This window comes from Bufo bufo, chromosome 4 (assembly GCF_905171765.1).
Source record: "Bufo bufo chromosome 4, aBufBuf1.1, whole genome shotgun sequence".
NCBI lineage: Eukaryota > Metazoa > Chordata > Amphibia > Anura > Bufonidae > Bufo > Bufo bufo.
Window position 1 is genome coordinate 371,254,827 of NC_053392.1, and position 24,040 is coordinate 371,278,866.

The window sequence follows — 24,040 nt, forward strand, 5'->3', positions numbered from 1 at the left end:
GGACAAAGGGAAATCGCCAATACACACGTGGGGACAATAGGACAGACATCACTACTCAGCGTATACAATGTCCCACCCTTTACAGTACACATAGACATTTAACATATCCCAAAATGGCACGAATTAGACCAGGGGTTCAAAAGTTTAGCATGGGCAGATGAGAGGGCCCATAATCCTGGGGCAAGAGGCTGGCAAACAGGCCCCTCCAAAACTCAGTGGCATGGTTGGTTTCGTGTGTTTCGGTCAGTGATTTCCATCAGTGATTGTGAGCCAAAACCAGGATTGGAGCCTCCACAGACATAAGGTATAAGGCCTCTTTCATATGGGCATCACGTTTTGGCTCAGGATGCGTCCCGGGTGCATTGTGGCAAATCCGCGCGAGTAGGTACGCAATTTCAGTCAGTTTTGACTGCGATTGTGTTGTTCAGTTTTTATCGCGTGGGTGCAATGCGTTTAGCACGCGCGTGATAAAAACTGAATGTGGTACCCAGACCTGAACTTCTTCACTGAAGTTCAGGTTTGGGTTCGGTGTTGTGTAGATGTAATTATTTTCCCTTATAACATGATTATAAGGGAAAATAATAGCATTCTTAAAACAGAATGCATAGTACAATAGCGCTGGAGGGGTTAAAAAAATAATAATAATCTAACTCACCTCATCCACTTGTACGCGCAGCCTGGCTTCTCTTCTTTCTTAAGGACCTGGATAAAGGACCTTTGATGACATCACTGCGCTCATCACATGGTCCATCACCATGTGATAATCGCAGTGACGTCACCACAGGTCCTTTTCCTCAAAGAAGAAGAAAGAAGAGAAGCCGGGCTGCGCGAACAAGTGGATGAAGTGAGTTAAATTATTATTATATTTTTTTTTAACCCATCCAGCCCTATTGTACTAAGCATTCTGTTTTAAGAATGCTATTATTTTCCCTTATAACCATGTTATAAGGGAAAATAATAATGATCGGGTCCCCATCCCGATCGTCTCCTAGCAACCATGCGTGAAAATCGCACCGCATCCGCACTTGCTTGCGATTTTCACGCAGCCCCATTCACATCTATGGGGCCTGCGTTGCGTGAAAATCACCGCTCATGTGCACAGCCCCAAAAAAATGAATGGGTCCGGATTCAGTGCGGATGCAATGCGTTCACCTCACGCATTGCACCAGCGCGGAAATCTCGCCCGTGTGAAAGGAGCCTAAGGGAAAGATCTGCATCGGTTCTGTGTTTAGAGCTGCACCTGGTTTGGGCTCAAAATCACTGATGGGAAATAACTGACCATGGCCTCATGCACACGACCGTATGTATTTTGCGGTCCGCAAAATATACGGATGACATCCGTGTGCATTCCATATTTTGCGGAAACGGAACAGCTGGCCCTTAACCGAACAGTACTATCCTTGTCCGTAATGCAGTTAGGCCCCATTCACACGTCCGCAATTTAGTTCCGCATTTTGCAGAACGAAATTGCAGACCCATTCATTTCTATGGGGCCGCACGACGTGCGGCCCGGCTCCGGAAATGCAGACCTGCACTTCCGGGTCCACATTTCCGTTCCAGAAAAAAATAGAACATGTCCTATTCTTGTCCGCAATTGCGGACAAGAATAGGCATATTCTATAAGTGCCGGAGATGTGCAGTCCGCAAAATGCGGAACGCACATTGCCGTGTCCGTGTTTTGCGGATACGCAAAACACGTTACGGACGTGTGAATGGAGCCTTATAATTATTTATACCACACAGCAAAAAAAAAAAAAAAAAACAGCAGACTTTTTATTATTACTTGCTCTCTTTGTGGCTGACGCTGAAAAGACTGTAGGGCACATTTACTAATAAAGTATTTTTACGCCGGTCTTATTTCCGCCTCTGTGCTGCCACTAGATACGTTGAGGTGTGAGCTTGGTCATAAATTAGGCGCATCCGTGGCAGTCTGTGCACCTGGAGTAAAAACTACGCCAGCCCCCCAAAATTGTGTTGCACGACCAGACAGAAAAGGGGACTTGAGACACTTTTTACATGTAAAAGTGTGGCTATTCCATTAGTAAATGTGCACCCGTGTCTGCAAATGGGTACAGAGACTGGTAATAGGGCACAGTGAATGGCACAGCAGTTAACACTTATCATGGGAGCCTTTTCATCAAACATACATGCTAGTCCGCCTGTAAAGCGTTATTATTTCCTCCTCCTACAGTAATAAACCGCTGTAAGAAGCTACAATTACTCTGCCACCAACATACAAGAAATCGGAACGCACAAGCTTCGCGCTTGCTCGAGGTTTGACCCGCACGCTGCTCCGTAGTGTCTAGTTACGATGTGGGCCTCGCGCCGAGCACTATACTCGCTCGTAAACATAGCGCTTCATGTCCCTTCGCGGCGGGGCCGTAGTGACGTCATCAGAGGGACCTCGCTGAACTACAGAGTGACGTTCCGGGCCCCTAGGCCTATGGAATATGGCCCTTTATCTGCCCTGCCCGTGCCGGGTGAACGGGGCTCGGAGCGGGTAGGAGAAGCAGGTGCGAGCGCTGCTGTGTGTGCCCGTCATATGCCCACATCCGTGACGTAAGGAGTCACATGACCTCACCAAGTTGGCCACTAGATTTAAAGAAATAAATCCTAACTTCCTGATACCCTATGTTCACACCTTGCGGTAATGGGCTCTTAACCAGCGCCGTCTGCAGCTTTGAATTAAGACTCCATTAAAATCAATAGATCATTTATCAGCAGTATCTGGTTGAAAGATCTGAGAAAGCCAGGCACAGGGTACCCAGTCCTGTATGAAGGCAGTTTTTAGTGCCCACAGCCGGCAGTATTGATGCTACATAAGCTGCAGTATCCAAACCATATTTCTTTCTTTAGGGAGCATGATTTTACAAGCTGGCCACGTTTCTCCAAGTGGTTATATAGCGAACAACCCGCACAACCGGTGCTCCCAGCAGAATAAAATGCCGCACCCCCATGTACTTCACTGGCATTTGTATGACGCTAGATTTTCATGCAGGGCTGCCCAAACTGCCCCAGTAGATGCCGCCATGGACACTAGTTTATAATGTCTTGGGTTGTCTCACTTCAAGAAATGGCATTTACCATGTAGAGAAAGTTAATACAAGGCACTTACTAATGTACTGTGATTGTGCATATTGTCTCCTTTGCTGGCTGGATTAGTTTTTCCATCTCATTAGACACTGCTTGTTTCCATGGTTACGACCACCCTGCAATCCAGCAGCAGTGGTCGCACTTACTATAGGAAAAAGCGTCATCTTCTTTGATGGCCGGGACCACGGGAGTGTGCACCTCATATCTGTGCTGCTGCGGTGGTCGTAACTAGGGATCGACCGATTATCGGAGTTACCGATATTATCGGCTGATATTCATGATTTTCAAAGTTATCGGCAACTAACCTTGCCGATAATGCGTCCAGCGTGCTATCACAGAACATGAGCGCGCTGCTGTCAGCGTGCTCATGTTCCCTCAGCAGCACAGGGGAGAAGGCGTCACTCTCTCCCTCCCCCTGTGCCGCGCTGCCAATGAGGAGAGACGGGAGGAGGAGGGGCGGGCGCACTTCGCCACCAATCATAATTAACGTCTAATACAAATGCAGGAGGCGGTGCCCAGCCTATATGACAGGAAGCTGCGATCAGCGGCAGTTAACCCCTCAGGTGCCGCCCCTGATGGGTTAATTGCTGCCGCTGATCGCAGCTCCCTGTATTAAACGTTAATTATCATTGGTGGCAGTGGCCACAGGGTCCCCTCTGCCCTCTTCATTGGTGGCATTGGCAGCTTGTGATCGGAGCCCCAGCAGTGTAATTCTGGGGCTCCGATCAGTTACCATGCCAGCCAGGACGCTACTGAAGCCCTGGCTGCCATGGTAATCTCTCTGCTGCTGTGTGCACTATGCACAGGGCAGCAGGGAGAGAGTGAAGTCCTATTCACCCTAATAGAGCTCTATTAGGGTGAATAGGACAAGGGTTCTAGCCCCTAAGGAGGCTAATGGTTATTAAATAAAAAGTAAAAAAAACACACCAAAATATTAAGTATAAAATATCACATATTGCCACGTCCGAAAAGTCCAAACTATTAGGCCTCTTTCACACGGGCGTTGCGGGAAAATGTGCGGGTGCGTTACGGGAACACATTGTAATGCGTTTGGCACTCGCGTGAGAAAAATTGCGCATGTTTGGTACCCAAACCCGAACTTCTTCACAGAAGTTCGGGCTTGGGATCGGTGTTCTGTAGATTGTATTATTTCCCCTTATAACATAGTTATAAGGGAAAATAGTAGCATTCTGAATACAGAATGCATAGTAAAACAGCGCTGGAGGGGTTAAAAAAATAAAATAAAATTTAACTCACCTTAGTCCACTTGATCACGTAGCCCGGCATCTCCTTCTGGCTTCATCTGATCTCTGTGCAGCAACAGGACCTTTGGTGACATCATTCCGGTCATCACATGATCCATCACCATGGTAAAAGATCATGTGATGACCGGAGTGACGTCACCACAGGTCCTGTTCAGTAAAGGAGACAGAAGGAGATGCCGGGCATCGCGATCAAGTGGACTAAGGTGAGTTAAATTATTTTTATTTATTTTTTAACCCCTCCAGCGCTATTTTACTATGCATTCTGTATTCAGAATGCTATTATTTCCCCTTATAACCATTTTATAAGGGAAAATAATAATGATCGGGTCTCCATCCCGATCGTCTCCTAGCAACTGTGCGTGAAAATCGCACCACATCCGCACTCACTTCTATGGGGCCTGCAAAACGCAGAATATAGAGCATGCTGCGATTTTCACGCAACGCACAAGTGATGCGTGAAAATCACCGCTCATGTGAAATGAATGGGTCGGTATTCAGTGCGGGTGCAATGCGTTCAACTCACGCATCGCATCCGCGTAGAATACTCGCCCGTGTGAAAGGGGCCTTAAAATATATATAAAAAAATCTCCTATGTGGTGAACGCCATAACAGAATTTTTTAATTTAAAAAAAAAATGAAAATGCGCAGAATATCGGTATAAGCTATCGGCTATTGGCCTGAAAGATCACAGGTTATCAGTATCGGCTCTAAAAAATCTATATTGGTCGATCCCTAGCGGTAACCCCTGGAAACAAGCAGTGTATTGTGTGATGTCACAGGAGGCAGCGTGGACAATGACAATACATTGGTGCTAACTTTCTATACATAAACTCCATTTGCAGAAGGGAGACAATCCATTAGTGCGGAGACCGCAGATTTTTTTGCCGTATGTTCTGCGGTTGTTCACTTTAGATGCTGGCTAATACCTCCATTCAGACACGTCCCTTCTTGGCACGCTCCCAGCTCGGATGCGGACCAAAAAAACGGCCGTGTGCATGAGGCCTAAATCGACCGGTTGTTATTTGCAGATTTTGCTGCTACTGTCCATGATGTGTATTTTTTGCACACAGTAAGGGCCCTTGCACACGACCGTATGCCCTCCGAGATATACGGTCCGTGAGCGGGCCATATGTCCCGGAGAAGCATTGATTGTCCGCACGGGAGCGCACAGCATCATAGATTACAGTGATGCTGTGCACGTTGGGCTGCCCGCGGGGCTATTGTCCCACATAAGATCATATGAGAGCAGGACACTAGCCCCGTGGGCGGCCCAATATGCGAAGCATCATTGTAATCTATGATGCTGTGTACTCCCGTGCGCACGATCAATGCCGCTCTGTTACATATGGCCCGCTCACGGACCGTATATCTCGGAGGGCATATGGTCGTGTGCATGAGCCCTAAAAGCCAGAGTATATCCACCATGTTTGACTACCCTAAGGCAAGGGCCACGCCTAGGGTGGCCAGACGTCCGGTTTTCAGACTCCCTGTCCTCCGTCGGACGCAGGGATGTCCTCCTTTTCAGTAGCTCACGCTCTGACAGTAGCATTGCGCTATCTGAGCGTGAGCTGGCAGCACAAACTGACTTACTAACAGGCTTCTCTCACCCCCCAGTCAGTCACTAGAGCCGCAGACATGGCTCCCTGTGGCTTACTGAGGGGGAGAGAAGCACCCCCGGCTGCCCCCAACTCATTTTCCGGTCTGAAAGTTCTCTCCCCACCTTTTTTCGCTGGCGATGGGGCATGGCTTAACAGAGCAGGGGAAAGAACAGGGGCGTGGTTTAGAAGTTTGGGGTGTGGCCGGTGAGATTTGGCTTTCTGGGGTAAAGTCAGTGGCCACCCTAGCCACGCCTTAGTAATCTGGTCGGTATTTTGCCAAAAACAGTATCGGGTCCAAAACAAGGAAGAGGAGTAAATCATCACATTATACTTTTTTTTCGGTTGGTTCCATTTCTGTTTTTGGCTTATAAATACTGAGATTGAAGTGTGAATGAGGCCTTAGGATGCGGATCAGCAACTTTTGGCACTCCAGCTGGTGACAAACTACAACTCCGAGCATGCACACTTAGGGTCCATTCATACGTCCGTAAGTGTTTTGCGGATCCGCAAAACACAGACACCGGCAATGTGCGTTCCGCATTTTGCGGACCGCACATCGCTGGCACTTAATAGAAAATGCCTATTCTTGTCCGCAATTGCGGACAAGAATAGGACATGTTCTATTTTTTTCTGGAACGGAAGTGCGGATCCTCAATTCCGGATCAGGGCAGCACATTGTGCGGCCCCATAGAAATGAATGGGTCTGCAATTCCGTTCCGCAAAATGCGGAACAGGTTTGCAGACGTGTGAATGGACCCTTAGGCTACTTTCACACTAGCGTTTTCAATTCCGCTATTGAGATCCGTCATAGGATCTCAATAGCAGAAGAAAACGCTTCAGTTTTGTCCCCATTCATTGTCAGCGGGGACAAAACTGAACGAAACGGAATGCACCAAAATGCATTCTGTTCCGTTTGGTTGCGTCCCCATCACGGACAGAATAACGCTGCAAGCAGCGTTTTTTGGTCTGCGGTGTGATGTGGTGCGGAGCAAGATGGAGCCATCCTGACACACAATGTAAGTCAATGGGGACAGATCCGTTTTCTCTAACACAATCTGACACAATAGAAAACGGATCCGTCATGGCTATAGAAGACATAATACAACCAGATGCGTTCATGCGGTTGTATTATGGTAACGTAAGCGTTTTTGCAGATCCATGACTGATCTGCAAAAAACGCTAATGTGAAAGTAGCCTTACTCGGCTGTTTTTGTAGTTCCTTTTGTAACGTCATAGAAGGAAAAGGAGGATTCTGGGAGTTGTAGTTTCATAACAGCTAGAGTGCCGGAGGTTGCTGATCTCTGCCTTAGGATATATTCATGCTGACAGACTCAGGGCTCATTCACATTTCAATGGGGCCACAAAAGATGCGGACGGCACACCATGTGCTGTCCGCATCCGTAGTTCCGTTCTGCGGCCTCACACAAAATATTAAGCGTGTCCTATTCTTGTCTGCAATTTGCGGACAAGAATAGGCATTTTCTATGATAGTGGCGGCCATGTGCTCTCCGCAGATTGCAGAACGCACACGGCCGGTATCCATGTTTTGCGGATCCTCAATTTGTGGATCCGCAAAACTCTACGGTCATGTGAATGCGCCCTAACAGTTATTGATTGGTAGGTATCTTTGATTAAAGGGACACTTCCATCAGAAAGGGGTGTTTTTTTGTAACTCACTAGTCATAGAAAACATTTTTTGAAAGAATGTTTGGCTTTTTATTTTTTTTTCGGCAGTACTATGCCATTGAAAATTAATATAAAATATTGTCCTTCTGTAGCAGTCAGCGCAGTGAGATAAAACTCCTAAATGAATCAGGATCCCATGGCAGTTTACTTCTGCTGTGAGGGATAGGTGCTATCTGCTAGTATAATAGTAGATTAGTAGAATTAGGATAAGAATCATATGTCAGTTTACTTCTGCTGTGAGGGAAAGGTGCTGCCTGCTAGTATAATAGTAGATTAGTAGAATTAGTATAAGAATCATATGTCAGTTTACTTCTGCTGTGAGGGAAAGGTGCTGTCTGCTAGTATAATAGTAGATTAGTAGAATTAGGATAAGAATCATATGTCAGTTTACTTCTGCTGTGAGGGAAAGGTGCTGCCTGCTAGTATAATAGTAGATTAGTAGAATTAGTATAAGAATCATATGTCAGTTTACTTCTGCTGTGAGGAAAAGGTGCTGCCTGCTAGTATAATAGTAGATTAGTAGAATTAGTATAAGAATCATATGTCAGTTTACTTCTGCTGTGAGGAAAAGGTGCTGCCTGCTAGTATAATAGTAGATTAGTAGAATTAGTATAAGAATCATATGTCAGTTTACTTCTGCTGTGAGGGAAAGGTGCTGTCTGCTAGTATAATAGTTGATTAGTAGAATTAGGATAAGGATCCTATGTCAGTTTACTTCTGCTGTGAGGGAAAGGTGCTTCCTGCTAGTATAATAGTAGATTAGTAGAATTAGGATAAGAATCATATGTCAGTTTACTTCTGCTGTGAGGGAAAGGTGCTGCCTGCTAGTATAATAGTAGATTAGTAGAATTAGTATAAGAATCATATGTCAGTTTACTTCTGCTGTGAGGAAAAGGTGCTGCCTGCTAGTATAATAGTAGATTAGTAGAATTAGTATAAGAATCATATGTCAGTTTACTTCTGCTGTGAGGGAAAGGTGCTGTCTGCTAGTATAATAGTAGATTAGTAGAATTAGGATAAGGATCCTATGTCAGTTTACTTCTGCTGTGAGGGAAAGGTGCTTCCTGCTAGTATAATAGTAGATTAGTAGAATTAGGATAATAATCATATGTCAGTTTACTTCTGCTGTGAGGGAAAGGTGCTGTCTGCTAGTATAATATTAGATTAGTAGAATTAGGATAAGAGTACATCGGTTCTATTGTTCTCTTGATAAGCCTAGATAAAGATGCCTATAGAAGAGCACTGCACTTATTAGTGTGATGCTTAAAACTCCTATATGGATCAGGATCCTATGGCAGTTTACTGCTGCTGTGAGGGAAAGGTGCTGCTTGCTTGTATAATAGTAGATTAGTAGAATTAGGATAACAGTACATCGGTTCTATTGTTCTCTTGATAAGCCTAGATAAAGATGCCTATAGAAGAGCACTGCACTTATTAGTGTGATGCTTTAACAGAGTCACCCATCCCCCTTCCCTCCCTCGTCTCAGTGAATGGTCTGATTTAAGAAAGTCAAGTGAGGTTGTTTGCCCTCCTAAAAGTCCAAACAAAGGAAGAAGTTAAAGAGCCAGGAGAGGAAGCAGAATACATGGAGTGACTTCAAGGAATTCTATCCAGAAAACCGTCCACCTGTTATATGTAAAAAAAATAAAATGACATAAAATATTCACATACAGGCTGTTAATATGATGTAAAACAATCGGATGATCGTGTCCCTATAAGGGCTCATTCACACGACCGTAGGTGTCCCGTTGCCATATTGCGGACTGCATATGCGGATCTGCAATACACGGGCACCGTTCCTGTGTGCATTCTGCAAATCTGGAGATGCGTAACGGCACGGAACGGAACACTAAAGAAGCACTACGGAGTGGGGTTCCGTTCTGCAAAAAGATAGAACTTGTCCTATCTTTTTGCGGAACAAACGGATCGCAGACCCCATCCAAGTGAAGGGGGTCGTGATCCGCATGCGGCTGGCCCATGGTCGGTGCCCGTGCATTGCGGACCGCAATTTGCGGTCCTCAGCACGGGCATGGAGCCCTTACGTTCATGTGAATGAGCCCTAAGACTGAGCTCGCAAGCAGCAGAAACCGTTCTCTGCAGATTTGTGTGCAAAATTGTGTTGAATCTGAAGAAAAATCTGCATTGTAAAGTGTGAACTCCACAATTGCAGTATGCCACATACAAAAAATGCACAGATTTTTCCTGCGTTTCAGTTGTATTTTCTTTTGCATTTTCCCCTGTTTTTGCGGAATTTGCTATGATCACTCCACGCATGAACCCGGCAGAACAGTTGAAACAAGGCTAATGCATTACGGTAATTTGTCAGGCAGTATGTATCATATATTATTGATACAGAATAATGGTTTTACAGACACTTTACTCTTTTTTAATTTTAGACTGTGAAAATGAAGCTGCAGAGAAAAATCCGCAAAAGAGAACAACCCCCCATAAGAAAAATCCAGGATCAGCGGAGTCTTTGCTGACAGAGCTGCCATTTGCAGGTGCAGACATTAGTTATGTGTTTGAAAGTAAGTATGTTTTACCGTATTGAACGGCTTATGAAGACAACCTCTGTTCATAGGCTGTGATATGGACATCATGTAGCGGGTCCCTTGCACTGATCTATGAGCCAGGACAGGGAGCCGATCTGCGAGAGCGACTCCTGTTCAGGGAGACTTAAAGCATTCTTGTTTTGAATTCCTTAAAAATGGATTCCATATAATGCTGACTGGCCATGGCTTTGGTCGTATGCAAAGAGGGTTGTCTTGCTGAGACAATCCCTTTAAGAGGTCACTGGTTTTTCAACAAATAATCATATAAGCGGAGATAATAGCATTCTTTAGTACATTCTTTAAAATAATAGCATTCTTTAATACAGAATGCTTAGTAGAAGGTCAATTGAGGGTTAAAAAATAAATAAAAATTAACTCACCTCCTCCAATTGATCACATAGCTGCCGGTCTCCTGTTCTTTCTTCAGGACCTGTCAAAGGACCTGTGGTGACATCACTGTGCTCATCACATGATACATCACATTATCCATCACCAGAATACTGAACCCAAACCCAAACTTCTGTGAAGAAGTCCGGGTTCGGGTCTGGGTTCCATACATGCTGATTTTTCTCATGCACATGCAAAACGCATTAAAACGCTTTGCACTCGTGGGGAAAAATCGCGCATGTTCCTGCAATGCATCCTTTCCCGCAATGCACCCGCAACGCCTGTTTGAAACCAGCCTATGACGGATCTCAATACCGGAAAATATTAACGCGAGTGTGAACGTAGCCTTACTAGGCAAAGGCAAGCATTCACCAAAGGCATGGCTCCTGTAGAGATCTGGCAGTCTGTCATTGTGTCATTGGAAGAGTGAGAAGAGACTGGTCGCCCTGTTAGAAGGATTTCTAACTTTCGACAGTGTATGTAGTACAAACCGGATTCCAAAAAAGTTGGGACACTAAACAAATTGTGAATAAAAACTGAATGCAATGATGTGGAGATGGCAAATGTCAATATTTTATTTGTAATAGAACGTAGATGACAGATCAAACGTTTAATCCGAGTAAATGTATCATTTTAAAGGAAAAATACGTTGATTCCAATTTTCACGGTGTCAACAAATCCCCAAAAAGTTGGGACAAGTAGCAATAAGAGGCTGGAAAAAGTAAATTTGAGCATAACGAAGAGCTGGAAGACCAATTAACACTAATTAGGTCAATTGGCAACATGATTGAGTATAAAAAGAGCTTCTCAGAGTGGCAGTGTCTCTCAGAAGCCAAGATGGGTAGAGGATCACCAATTCCCACAATGTTGCGCAGAAAGATAGTGGAGCAATATCAGAAAGGTGTTACCCAGCGAAAAATTGCAAAGACTTTGCATCTATCATCATCAACTGTGCATAACATCATCCGAAGATTCAGAGAATCTGGAACAATCTCTGCGTAAGGGTCAAGGCCGTAAAACCATACTGGATGCCCGTGATCTCCGGGTCTTTAAACGACACTGCACCACAAACAGGAATGCTACTGTAAAGGAAATCACAGAATGGGCTCAGGAATACTTCCAGAAACCATTGTCAGTGAACACAATCCACCGTGCCATCCGCCGTTGCCAGCTGAAACTCTACAGTGCAAAGAAGAAGCCATTTCTAAGCAAGATCCACAAGCTCAGGCGTTTTCACTGGGCCAGGGATCATTTAAAATGGAGTGTGGCAAAATGGAAGACTGTTCTGTGGTCAGACGAGTCACGATTCAAAGTTCTTTTTGGAAATCTGGGACGCCATGTCATCCGGACCAAAGAGGACAAGGACTACCCAAGTTGTTATCAACGCTCAGTTCAGAAGCCTGCATCTCTGATGGTATGGGGTTACATGAGTGCGTTTGGCATGGGCAGCTTGCATGTCTGGAAAGGCACCATCAATGCAGAAAAATATATTCAGGTTCTAGAACAACATATGCTCCCATCCAGACGTCATCTTTTTCAGGGAAGACCCTGCATTTTTCAACAAGATAATGCCAGACCACATTCTGCATCAATCACAACATCATGGCTGTGTAGGAGAAGGATCCGGGTACTGAAATGGCCAGTCTGCAGTCCAGATCTTTCACCTATAGAGAACATTTGGCGCATCATAAAGAGGAAGGTGCAACAAAGAAGGCCCAAGACGATTGAACAGTTAGAGGCCTGTATTAGACAAGAATGGGAGAGCATTCCTATTTCTAAACTTGAGAAACTGGTCTCCTTGGTCCCCAGACGTCTGTTGAGTGTTGTAAGAAGAAGGGGAGATGCCACACAGTGGTGAAAATGGCCTTGTCCCAGCTTTTTTGGGATTTGTTGACACCATGAAATTCTGATTCAACATATTTTTCCCTTAAAATGGTACATTTTCTCAGTTGAAACTTTTGTTCCGTAATTTATGTTCTATTCTGAATAAAATATTAGAAGTTGGCACCTCCACATCATTGCATTCAGTTTTTATTCACGATTTGTATAGTGTCCCAACTTTTTTGGAATCCGGTTTGTACATGGCATCATGGTAGAAACATATCTATTAGTGGACACCTTCAGAAATGTTCTACAGTAGAATCTAGATGGCTTTATTTATTGACATGGCCATGTTCCAGATTAGTCATCTTGCTTGGCCCTGTCAATCAAGATGGAAAGAGATGAGCTGGCAGAAGAAGCAAGGGTGCAAAGAGTGGCTTGGGCCCACCTTCGGTGCACTTAACTACTCATTTGGATTAAAAGTACTTTTTCTCCAGAATGAGGCAATGGATCACTAAGTGAAAGGTCTCACTACATTTATCTAAGCTAGTCCTACATGGCATTGTGCCTGGTTTATCAGTGAATTTCCTAGTGCTAGATTAGGAATAATGTGCATTTCTCTACAGTGCCTTGAAAAAGTATTAATACCGCTTGAACTTTTCCACATTGCTTCTCATTGGAAAAATATAGAAAATAACAGTGTCTCCACCTACCACCACCTATAGAGAAGGTGCACACCCATTGTCGATATATAAGGAAATGTACAGTTGCAGGAAAAAGTATGTGAACCCTTTGGAATGATATGGAATTCTGCACAAATTGGTCATAAAATGTGATCTGATCTTCATCTAAGTCACAACAATAGACAATCACAGTCTGCTTAAACTAATAACACACAAAGAATTAATGTTTTTAATTGCATGTTTTTATTGAACACACCATGTAAACATTCACAGTGCAGGTGGAAAAAGTATGTGAACCCTTGGATTTAATAACTGGTTGAACCTCCTTTGGCAGCAATAACTTCAACCAAACGTTTCCTGTAGTTGCAGATCAGACGTGCGCAACGGTCAGGAGTAATTCTTGACCATTCCTCTTTACAGAACTGTTTCAGTTCAGCAATATTCTTGGGATGTCTGGTGTGAAACGCTTTCTTGAGGTCATGCCACAGCATCTCAATCGGGTTGAGGTCAGGACTCTGACTGGGCCACTCCAGAAGGCGTATTTTCTTCTGTGTAAGCCATTCTGTTGTTGATTTACTTCTATTCTTTGGGTCGTTGTCCTGTAGCAACACCCATCTTCTGTTGAGCTTCAGCTGGTGGACAGATGGCCTTAAGTTCTCCTGCAAAATGTCTTGAGAAACTTGGGAATTAATTTTTCCTTCGATGATAGCAATCCGTCCAGGCCCTGATGCAGCAAAGCAGCCCCAAACCATGATGCCCCCACCACCATACTTCACAGTTGGGATGAGGTTTTGATGTTGGTGTGCTGTGCCTCTTTTTCTCCACACATAGTGTTGTGTGTTTCTTCCAAACAACTCAACTTTGGTTTCATCTGTTCACAGAATATTTTGACAGTACTGCTGTGGAACATCCAGGTGCTCTTGTGCAAACTGTAAAAGTGCAGCAATGTTTTTTGGACAGCAGTGGCGTCCTCTGTGGTATCCTCCCATGAAATCCATTCTTGTTTAGTGTTTTACGTATCGTAGATTCGCTAACAGGGATGTTAGCATATGCCAGAGACTTTTGTAAGTCTTTAGCTGACACTCTAGGATTCTTTTTTTCACCTCATTGAGCAGTCTGTGCTGTGCTCTTGCAGTCATCTTTACAGGACGGCCAGTCAGTTTGTCTAACCTTGGACTGATGAACAGCAAGGCTTTTGGAGATATTTTTATAACCCTTTACAGCTTTATGCAAGTCAACAATTCTTAATCGCAGGTCTTCTGAGAGATCTTTTGTGCGAGGCATCATTCACATCAGGCAATGCTTCTTGTGAAAAGCAAACCCAGAACTGGTGTGTGTTTTTTATAGGGCAGGGCAGCTATAACCAACACCTCCAATCTCATCTCATCGATTGGACTCCAGTTGGCTGACACCTCACTCCAATTAGCTCTTGGTAATGTCATTAGTCTAGGGGTTCACATACTTTTTCCACCTGCACTGTGAATGTTTACATGGTGTGTTCAATAAAAACATGGTAACATTTAATTATTTGTGTGTTATTAGTTTAAGCAGACTGTGATTGTCTATTGTTGTGACTTAGATGAAGATCAGATCACATTTTATGACCAATTTGTGCAGAAATCCATATAATTCCAAAGGGTTCACATACTTTTTCTTGCAACTGTATATAGTGCAAATTGGAGGGCACTCAATTATCCGGAAGCATACGGAATACTCCAATATATATTAACTGAAAGAAAATAAAATATAATATAGTAGATGCACCAATATACAGGTTAAAATGTCACAGTAACGGCGATCTGGATCTCCTATCTAGTACATACACAATGGTCCAGATTTATCATTAGCTCAAGTCAGAATAATGGAGTGAAAAAGTCGCAAAAAAATTCGCAAACGCTAAAACTGCGCACAAATTTGCGACTTTTTTCTGCTCTGCACTATGCTCGCCAGTTTTCTGAAAGTGGGCGTGTTTTCTTATGTAAATTAATCCAGTGAGGACCATGCTTATCTTATGAGACTTTTTAATAGAACATGCGACTTTTTTGTAAAAACGTGCGACTTTTTCGTAAACATGTGTGACTTTTGTAAAGCTGCTTACTGACGGATAAACTGCTACCGTCAAACCACATTTATTACAGTCTTAAAGGGCCGATCATAAATCTGACTTGGCTAAAACTGACTTTAGCCATATGTGAAAGTGGAGTGAGCTGTCAGAGTAATGATAAATCTGGCCCTATGTGTCTACGGTATATAATGTCCTGAGTTGAAGGACGAACACCCAGCTCCCTAAGGTGAGGATAATGATCTGCTATTATATATTTTATGGGTAGCTGAATGTTGGTTCACAAACTCTCCACCATAATGCACATTATTTAAGCTGATTCATATAAATAAAGGTAAAAAAGGATAAAGAACATATAAATAAAACTTATAAGTGAATATATGCATTAATGACCATATTCAAAAAGGAATCTCTTGTTTAATTTCATGTATATAAAGGACCCATCAAATATAAGTTGCAACCTCAAATGACAGACAGAAAATTAAGCTCCAGTTCGGACAGTTGAGGTGAAAGAGGTTCCGCTGTTCAGTCAATTGAAGAAATTCATGTATCCTCAACTGTAGTATATAGGTCACTGGTATATTTATAGCGTAATAGTGATATGGTTCACTCAGCTGCTCTGGACTTGTGAGTGAAACCGTTATAGCATCTTATTGACGGGTTATTCCTTATAATTCAAGAGTGAGGCCATAATGAATTGGCAGTCTCTTTCAAACAAACTCAGTAGGATTGAATGCAGAGTTAATATGGCTGAGTACAAAGTTATTATAGCTTAGTAAGGTTCGATATAACTGATTACGGTGTTAGGACAGTTCATGACAAATATCGCAGCGTTTAGATATAGTAGTATGTACGTTACCACTCCTTAGGAACGCCCACTGTATTTGTATTTCAAGCTGGAGTCTTTGCTTCCCAGCGGCCGGCACAGTCCGCGTGCCAATACAGCGTCCCACGTGACCGGGAGCTGGTTCTTTGATTTGCCGCGAGACGTCCCGGATACTTCTTGATGCAAAGTGTATGGCTTGCGAAGGAGCGGTATCTGACTTGTACGCTGTTAGAAGAAACAGACATCCAATCCAAAAGTATATATAAAGCACTGCTTTGGTCTTTGACTCATCCAAATCTTATGCTGCCATTTGACAATGAAACCAAACGCGTTTCGGAGCTACTGGCTCCTTCTTCAGTGGTTGGGTGGTAGACCTAGCACTGAAGAAGAAGCCAGTAGCTCCGAAACGCTATCCGAACTGGAGGTTGATTTTCTGTCTGTCATTTGAGGACGCAACTTATATTTTATGGGTCCTATATTTGCATGAAATTAAACAAGAGATTCCTTTTTGAATATGGTCATTAATGCATATATTCACTTCTAAGTTTTATTTATATGTTGTTTATCCTTTTTTACCTTTATTTATATGAATCAGCTTAAATAATGTGCATTATGGTGGAGAGTTTGTGAACCAACATTCAGCTACCCAAAAAATATATAATAGCAGATCATTATCCTCACCTTAGGGAGCTGGGTGTTCGTCCTTCAACTCAGGACATTATATAGACACATTGTGTATGTACTAGATAGAAGATCCAGATCGCCGTTAGTGTCAGATTTTAAGCCGAATGCACACGGCCGTGTTCCGCGGCCGAGGGCAGTCCGTGGTATGCCGGGCTAGATTCCTGTTCAGAGCAGGAGCGCACAGAGTCATTGGTTGCTATGACGCTGTGCGTTTCATGCCGCCGATGCACTACAGTAATACACTCGTATAGTGTATTACTGTACAGCAGCGGCGACATGAAGCGCACGGCGTCATAGCAACCAATGACGCTGTGCGCTCCTGCTCTGAACAGGAATCCAGCCCGACATACCATGGACCGCTCCCGGCCGCGGAACACGGCCGTGTGCATTCGGCCTTAACCTGTATATTGGTGCATCTACTATATTATATTTTCTTTTCTTTCAGTTAATAAATGTTGTTTTATTAACCCCTTAGTGACCACCCATACGTGTTTTTACGGCGGTCACTAAGGGGCCTTAGGCTGGGCCGCCGCGTTTTTACGGCGGCACAGTTTAAGCGCCGCGCGGCTCCCCCGTGCAGCGGGGAGCGCGGACCTGGCTCTCACATGAGAGCCGGGTCCCTGCTCTAACAGCCCGGAACGGCAGGAGTGCCGATCCGGGCTGTTTAACCCTTTACATGCCGGGCGCAATGGCGCCCGCTGCATGTAAAGTGGTGACAGAGGGAGCGGACTCCCTCTGTCTCCCATCAGCACCCCGAAAATGCGATCGCGGGGTGCTGATGTGCTGGGAAGCTTACCTTGCTTCCGATGAGGGCCCGAGCCTGTCTTCAGTTACTTCCAGCAGGCTGTGCCTCTCTGGCGCAGCCTGCTGGTCAATGTTCGAATAGCATTGCTATTGAAATGCAATGCATTATAGAGATAATGCATTACATTTTAAAAGCAATCAAAATACTGTATATTATAGTCCCCTTGTGGGACTATTAAGTAGTAAAAAAAATAGAAAAAAAATACACATTTATTAAATAAAAAAAATTCCATAAAATAAAAAAATATGCCTTTTTTTCCATTGAAAATACGCTTTTCAATGAAAAAAATTGTAAAAAGAAAATATCCCCCATATGTTTGGTATTGCCGCGTCCGTAACGACCGGGACTACATAAATATTACATAAATTATCCCCTATGGTGAACGCCGTAAAAAATAAAAAATAAAAAAAGACAGAATTTCTAATTTATTCTTAGTTTCCACCGAAAAAAAACCGTAATAACAAGCGATCAAAAAGCGGCATTTACTTCAAAATCATACCCATGAAAAATACAAGTCGTCTTTCAAAAATCAAGCCCTCACACAATTCCATATAAAAAAATAAAAAAAAGTTATGGGTCTTGTGAAGTGGCAATGCAAAATAATTTTTTGGGTTAATAAAAGGTGTTTTATTGCAAAAAATGTAGTAAAACGTAAACAAAATTATAAGTATTTAGTATCACTGTAATCGTACTGACCCAGAGAATAAAGATATTATGTTATTTGTACCGAAAAATGAACGCCAAAAAATGTATAATGTAAAAACGCAGTGGCAGTATTGCTATTTTTCCCCATCTCCCTCCCAGAAAGAGTTAATAAAAGTTAATCAGAAAGTTATGTGTACCCCAAAATGGCGCCATTAAAAACTACAACTTGTCCCGTAAAAAACAAGCCCTCATAAAGCTATATAGACGGAAAAATAAAAAAGTTATAGCTCTTGGAACGAGACCATAAAAAAAGGAAGAAAAACGCTTGGTCATAAAGGCCCAAACAGGCTTGGTCACTAAGGGGTTAATATATATTGGAGTATTCTGTATGCTTCCTGATAATTGAGTGCCCTCCAATTTGAACTATATACATTGTTTCACATTACACACACAAACTTAAAGGGAACCTGTCATCAACTTTATGCTGCCCATACTAACGGCAGCATAAAGAAGAGAGAGGTGAGTTGATTTCAGCGGTCTGTCATTTAAAAGTAAGTAAGTGGTTGCTGAGAACCAGCATCATAATCATTGCAGCCCAGGCCTTAAGAGTCAAATCTACCTGAGAAGAGTCCTGGTTATTCATAATCTCCTGCTCTCTCGCCCATCTGCTGATGACTGGCAGTTCTCTCCTAGAGAGAAAGGGAGAAAACTAGGTAGGAGACTGTCAATCATCAGCAGATGGGCAGGAGAGCAGGAGATTATTAATAACCAGGACTCTTCTCAGGTGGATTTGACTCTTTTCAAGGCCTGTACTGCAATGATTATGATGCTGGTTTTCAGCAACCACTTACTTTTAGCTCATAAGTGACATACCGCTGACATCAGCATTTCTGTCACTAATTTATACTGCCCTCAGTGAGGTCAGCATAAAACTGATGACAGGTTCCCTTTAAAAGGGTTTTCCAAGACTTCAGAATTGATGACCTATCCTCTGGATAGGTCATCAGTATCTGATCGTTGGGGGTCCTACATTGTATAGCGGCTGTGCTTGGTATCGTGTTCAGGCCCATTCACTTGAATGGGGCTGAGTTGTGCCTAGGCCACATGACAGATGAACGTGTCATCACTGGCCAAGGAAAAGCTGAGAGGAGACCACAGTGCTACTCAAACAGCTGATCGGTGGGGGTCCCGGATGTCGGACTCCCGACATGTTGGCTTCTAGAGCGGACAACACCTTTAAATGAACTAGGTTAGCACACGTGTGCCATTTAGGTCTAGCCTTAAAGGGGTTGTCCAGCTTCTAAATGGGTTTTAAATAACCCCCAACTTAGCAGGACATGTCAAGGGAAGCAAACTTACCTACTTCCAGCTCCGTGGGTCCACCGCTGTCTTCCGTATGCTTCGGTCCCCACATATAAACATCCTGCACGGACGGGAGTGTGTGCGCCGCTGCAGGCAATGACTGCGGTGTCATGTCCATGTCCACCAGTGAAGATAGTGTTGGACCAGTGGAGCTGGAACAGAGTGTCAGGGAGCAGGTGTGCTTCCACTGGTTCTGCTGGGTGTGTGGGGGGTGTTATTTAAAACCCACTTAGAAGTTGGACAACTTTAAAATTGAATGTCACATATAATCCATTAATGTAATTTATTTCAGCAAAAGACACAGTGGACAAAAAAGTGAAAAAGAAAAGGAAACGACATCAGCTAGAAAGTGATGAAGATGATGGTAAAAGTAAAAAGCAAAAGAGGGCCAATTATTTTGTATCTCTGCCCATTACAAATGTGAAGGTAATTTTATTTATTTTCATTGCACTTACTTATCTTTATCTTTCCAGTTAGGCTGTGTTCTCATTAGGTCTGAGTTTTCCATCAGGTGAAAATTTTGGGAGTGTTCCCCAAGTTATACCTCCAAAGTAGGACTTCTACATGTGCCATTGTAAAGTTTGGTTATAGTCTGCTGTGTTTTCCTATACAGTAAAAGAATTGTGTGCTCAATTTGCCAGCCTGACACAGGCTAGTATTATTGACAGTTAATAATATACAGATGCTTAAGTTTTCTTTTCCTTCACATACAATGGGAGCATATCGCTAGGATATGCTCCCATTGTCTCAAAGGTGCGGGTCCCAGAGAACGGAGTGGAGAAATCAATGGAGGGCGCACTGCGCATGCGCAGCTGCCCTCCATTCATTTCAATGGGGCCGCTGAAAATAGCCGAGCGCTGGCTCTGCTATTTCCGTCCGCCTCATAGCAATGAATGGAAGCAGGGGCCCCGCGTACGCGGTGCGCTCCCATTCACTTGTAGGGGAGCAGCGCTTGGCAGTGGATGCACCCCCGGAAAACCCGGGATCCTCCGGCCACAGCTCTCCCCTCTCCGTTCTCCTTGTAGGTGCGGATCCCAGAGGTGGGACCCGCACCTATTAGACAATGGGGGCATATCCTAGTGATATGCCCCCATTGTATGTGATGGGAATGCCCATTTAAGTCAGACCCATGGTTGCCCTGAGATTGCATCGCTGGTGGTATTGGGCTCACAGTGGGAGCCACCTCCCTCTGTCAGACACCTTAGATGCTTCAGTTGTTATCTTTGATCTTGGCCATTACAGTGGGAGACGGGCTCTCACAGTCTGCATGTCTCATGATGCCTCTGTTTAATCAGGTCCTGATTATGAATACTGTATAAAGAACCCATTATATATCTGAAAGAGATATAGAGAATTATAGAGAATAGGGTCGCTTTATTTTAGAAAGAAAATATCTGTGTGTGTAAACAGCCACCTCAGTCCATTCTTAAAGGGGTTCTCCCATTACAACTTAAAACCTATCCACAAGATAAGGGATAAGAGTCTGATGATTGGGGTTTGACTGCTGGGTCCCCTCCAGTTATGAGAACTGGGGCTTGCATTCTCCCAATTCAGTGGAGCCGTGGGCTGCTTAATATAACCGAGTTCTTGTACTCCGATATCTCCAGCTGTTCCATAGAGTTGAATGGAGTGGCACACATGCATGTGGGGGAACTCCGTTCTTGTGATCAGCAGGGGCCCCATCAGTTGGGCCTCCGTCGATCAGACATCCTCTATCCTGTGGATAGGGAAAAAGTTGTTGTAATAGGACAAACCCTTTAATGTCTGTCAGATTGGTGAGAAATCTGTATGCCCAGATTTTGTGATTGTACAATAATTAAAGGGGTTGTTCACCTGTTTAGCACTTTTCTACAGATCCCACTGTGTGGTTGGACCTGCGGTGGTAGTCATACTTATGTGACCCCCACCGTTGGTTTCTGGCATCTTTGCTGCCTGACCGGCTCTGCAGGTCCCGGGTCTCCCCGCATCAACATCCATTTTCACGCAGGAGCATGTGACCGCCGCAGCCAATGACTGGCCACAGCTGTGATGTCTCACCGATGTGGCACATCACTGGGTCACCAGGTACCCTACAACAACCCGGATGTTGACACAGAGAGACCCGGGACCTGCAGGGCTGGCGTTGCAGCAATGGAGCCAGAACCCAGAGTTAGGGATCAAGTGGGTATGATTACAACCTCAGGTCCGCACATGCTATGGGGTCTGTAGAAAAGCGCTAGAAGGTGAACAACCCCTTTAAGCTTTATTTGCAGAAGAAGGCCTCTTTTATTACCGTTGGATTGAAGATTAACTCAGTTTGAGACGAACAATTGAACAACTGAATTGAAGTGAGATATCCTGTTGCCTTCTTTCTCCTATGTATAGCCCTGACATTCAACAAGTTCATGATGAAAAGTTCAAGTCGCCTTTCAGACATCTACCTTATTCATAAAGTGTGATTAAAGAAGGTTTGTACCTATGAAACTGGCTGACCTGTTGTATGTGCGCTTGGCCGCTGAAGGCATCTGTGTTGGTCCAATGTTCATATGTGTCTGCATTGCTGAGAAAAATGATGTTTTAATATATGCAAATGAGCCTCTAGGAGCAACAGGGGCGTTATCATTACACTTAGGAGTCTCAGCTTTTTTTGCAACTAATGTACCCTCCCCAATTTGATTGACAGGGCCGGGTGTTATGATGTTTTCACTGCCTGTCCCTGTCAATCAAAGTGGAGAGGGCGCAGCAATTGCAGAGAGAGCTGAACCTCTAGGTGTAATGACCACGCCCCCTAGAGGCTCATTTGCATATATTAAAACATCATTTTTCTCAGTAAAGCAGACACATATGAACATGGGACCAATACAGATGCCTTCAGCTGCCAAGTGTACATGTAACAGCTCAGCCAGTGTCATAGGTACAAATCTGCTGACAGATTTAATTTATGGTCAAATGTATTTTACATAAAGTTTCTTTTTAGCAGATTCCTGTGTCAGTTAGTTTAGGCAACATGTGTCATGTTTATTTCACAAAAATATGTTTTTTTCTGATTATGACCAGATTCTTGACGACATCCATACGATTCAGAATTCTGTGTTGCAGAAAGATGACAGACTGTCTAAGGCCATGATTCCACAGGGGTCGTTCCATCTGACGCTCTTTGTGATGCATTTAGCCAGTGAAGAGGAAGTTACTGTGTAAGTACAGTCCAGGCCTTAAAGAGGACCTGTCACCTCTCCTGACATGCCTGTTTTAATAGCTTCATGCTTTTTTCCATGTAATAACGATTCTGGAGCCTCTAATCTTATGGCTCTATATTGTACCATTCCTTTATTATTTCTACTAGAAGTTATGAGTGAATTGCTATTAGCCTTCAGTAAGGGTACAGAGGGAAGGTAACAAGTTGGGGGGGTATACCTGCACAGACTCACTCTATCCAATCAGCGCTGTCATTTTCAGACTGCAGGTACACCCCCCAACTGGTTACCACCCCTCTGTACCCTTACTGCAGACTGCTAGCAATTCACTCATAATGTCTAGTAGAAATAATAAAGGAATGACACAACATACAGACATAAGACTAGAGGCTCCAGAATTAGTATTACATAGGGAATGCATGAAGCTATTAAAACAGGAATGTCAGGAGTGGTGACAGGTCCTCATTAACAAGTGTCAGGTTGTGTTTAGAGGTGATGTTGTTCCAATGCCTAGACCACTGAGCACCACTCCCTCTAATGTGTTGCTTGCCTTCCTTTTGAGTCTTGACTTCCAGCAGCTTCTCATAAATTCACACATATATGTACGTTTTAGGAAATAAACAGAAGTATAGTACCTGCATGAGGTCTCTAAAGACGTTAAGCAGTGGGACTAGTGACAATGACAGGCAGAAAGTATTCACCTATAGTAACATACATACGAAACTGAATTTCTAAGTAGCACTTAAAGGGAACCTGTCATGTGGATATTTGATTATAATTATAACAAATTATATACAATCATTAACTACTAAAAAGTGCCTTAGATGTATTCACTTACTGGTGTGACAGATGGTTACCTCATAATATACACACAAAGATGCCACATGCCGCATGCTAATGAGCTGATTTGAGTCCAGCGTGATGTCAGTAAGTCCAGCGTTTATTTAATTCAGAGCTATAGCCACTCCCCTTCCCACCTGCTGCTGATTCATATGGAAACAAACTGTCTCTCAGCAGCAGGTAGGTGGGAAGAGTCTGGAGCTCATGAATATTCATGACTCATCATTATCAGCTGGAGCTTTTCAATACAAGATGTTGGCAGATTGACTGGGTCAATTAAAGAAAGTGACCCAGCATTGTGCTAAGAGAATCAATCACTTATTTATGTTGCCCTTAGTTAGGACACCATAAAACTGGTGACAGGTTCCCTTTAACCTGTCTGGCCTCATTTATCAAAACTATCTAAAAGAAAAACTGTCAACCAATAGCCATTAATCTGAACTCTGCTTTAATTTCGGAACCTGCTCTAGTAAAATGAAATCTGAGAAGTAATTGGTTGCCATGGGTAACAAAGGCAGCATTTCTTTTAGGTAAATGTGCCCCAGTGGCTCCATAAAA

The 24,040-nt window shown here is 43.6% G+C and overlaps 1 protein-coding gene across 5 annotated transcripts in view; it reads left to right on the plus strand.

Annotated features, from left to right (window-relative positions):
* The first annotated feature begins 1,854 nt into the window (after window positions 1-1,854).
* AKAP7 (A-kinase anchoring protein 7) overlaps window positions 1,855-24,040 on the plus strand; it is a 209,494-nt gene continuing 187,308 nt past the window's right edge. For 4 of the 5 annotated variants that reach the window (XR_005778407.1, XM_040429141.1, XM_040429142.1 and 1 more), the window contains exons 1-4: window positions 1,855-2,513; window positions 10,039-10,170; window positions 19,762-19,895; window positions 22,506-22,642. Coding sequence is in view for 4 of the 5 variants with exons in the window: in XM_040429141.1 (XP_040285075.1) it covers window positions 2,312-2,513; window positions 10,039-10,170; window positions 19,762-19,895; window positions 22,506-22,642 (605 nt within the window). In the remaining variant the exon portion in view is untranslated. The remainder of the gene's footprint in view (window positions 2,514-10,038; window positions 10,171-19,761; window positions 19,896-22,505; window positions 22,643-24,040) is intronic. The other variant, XM_040429143.1, reaches the window with a different exon arrangement.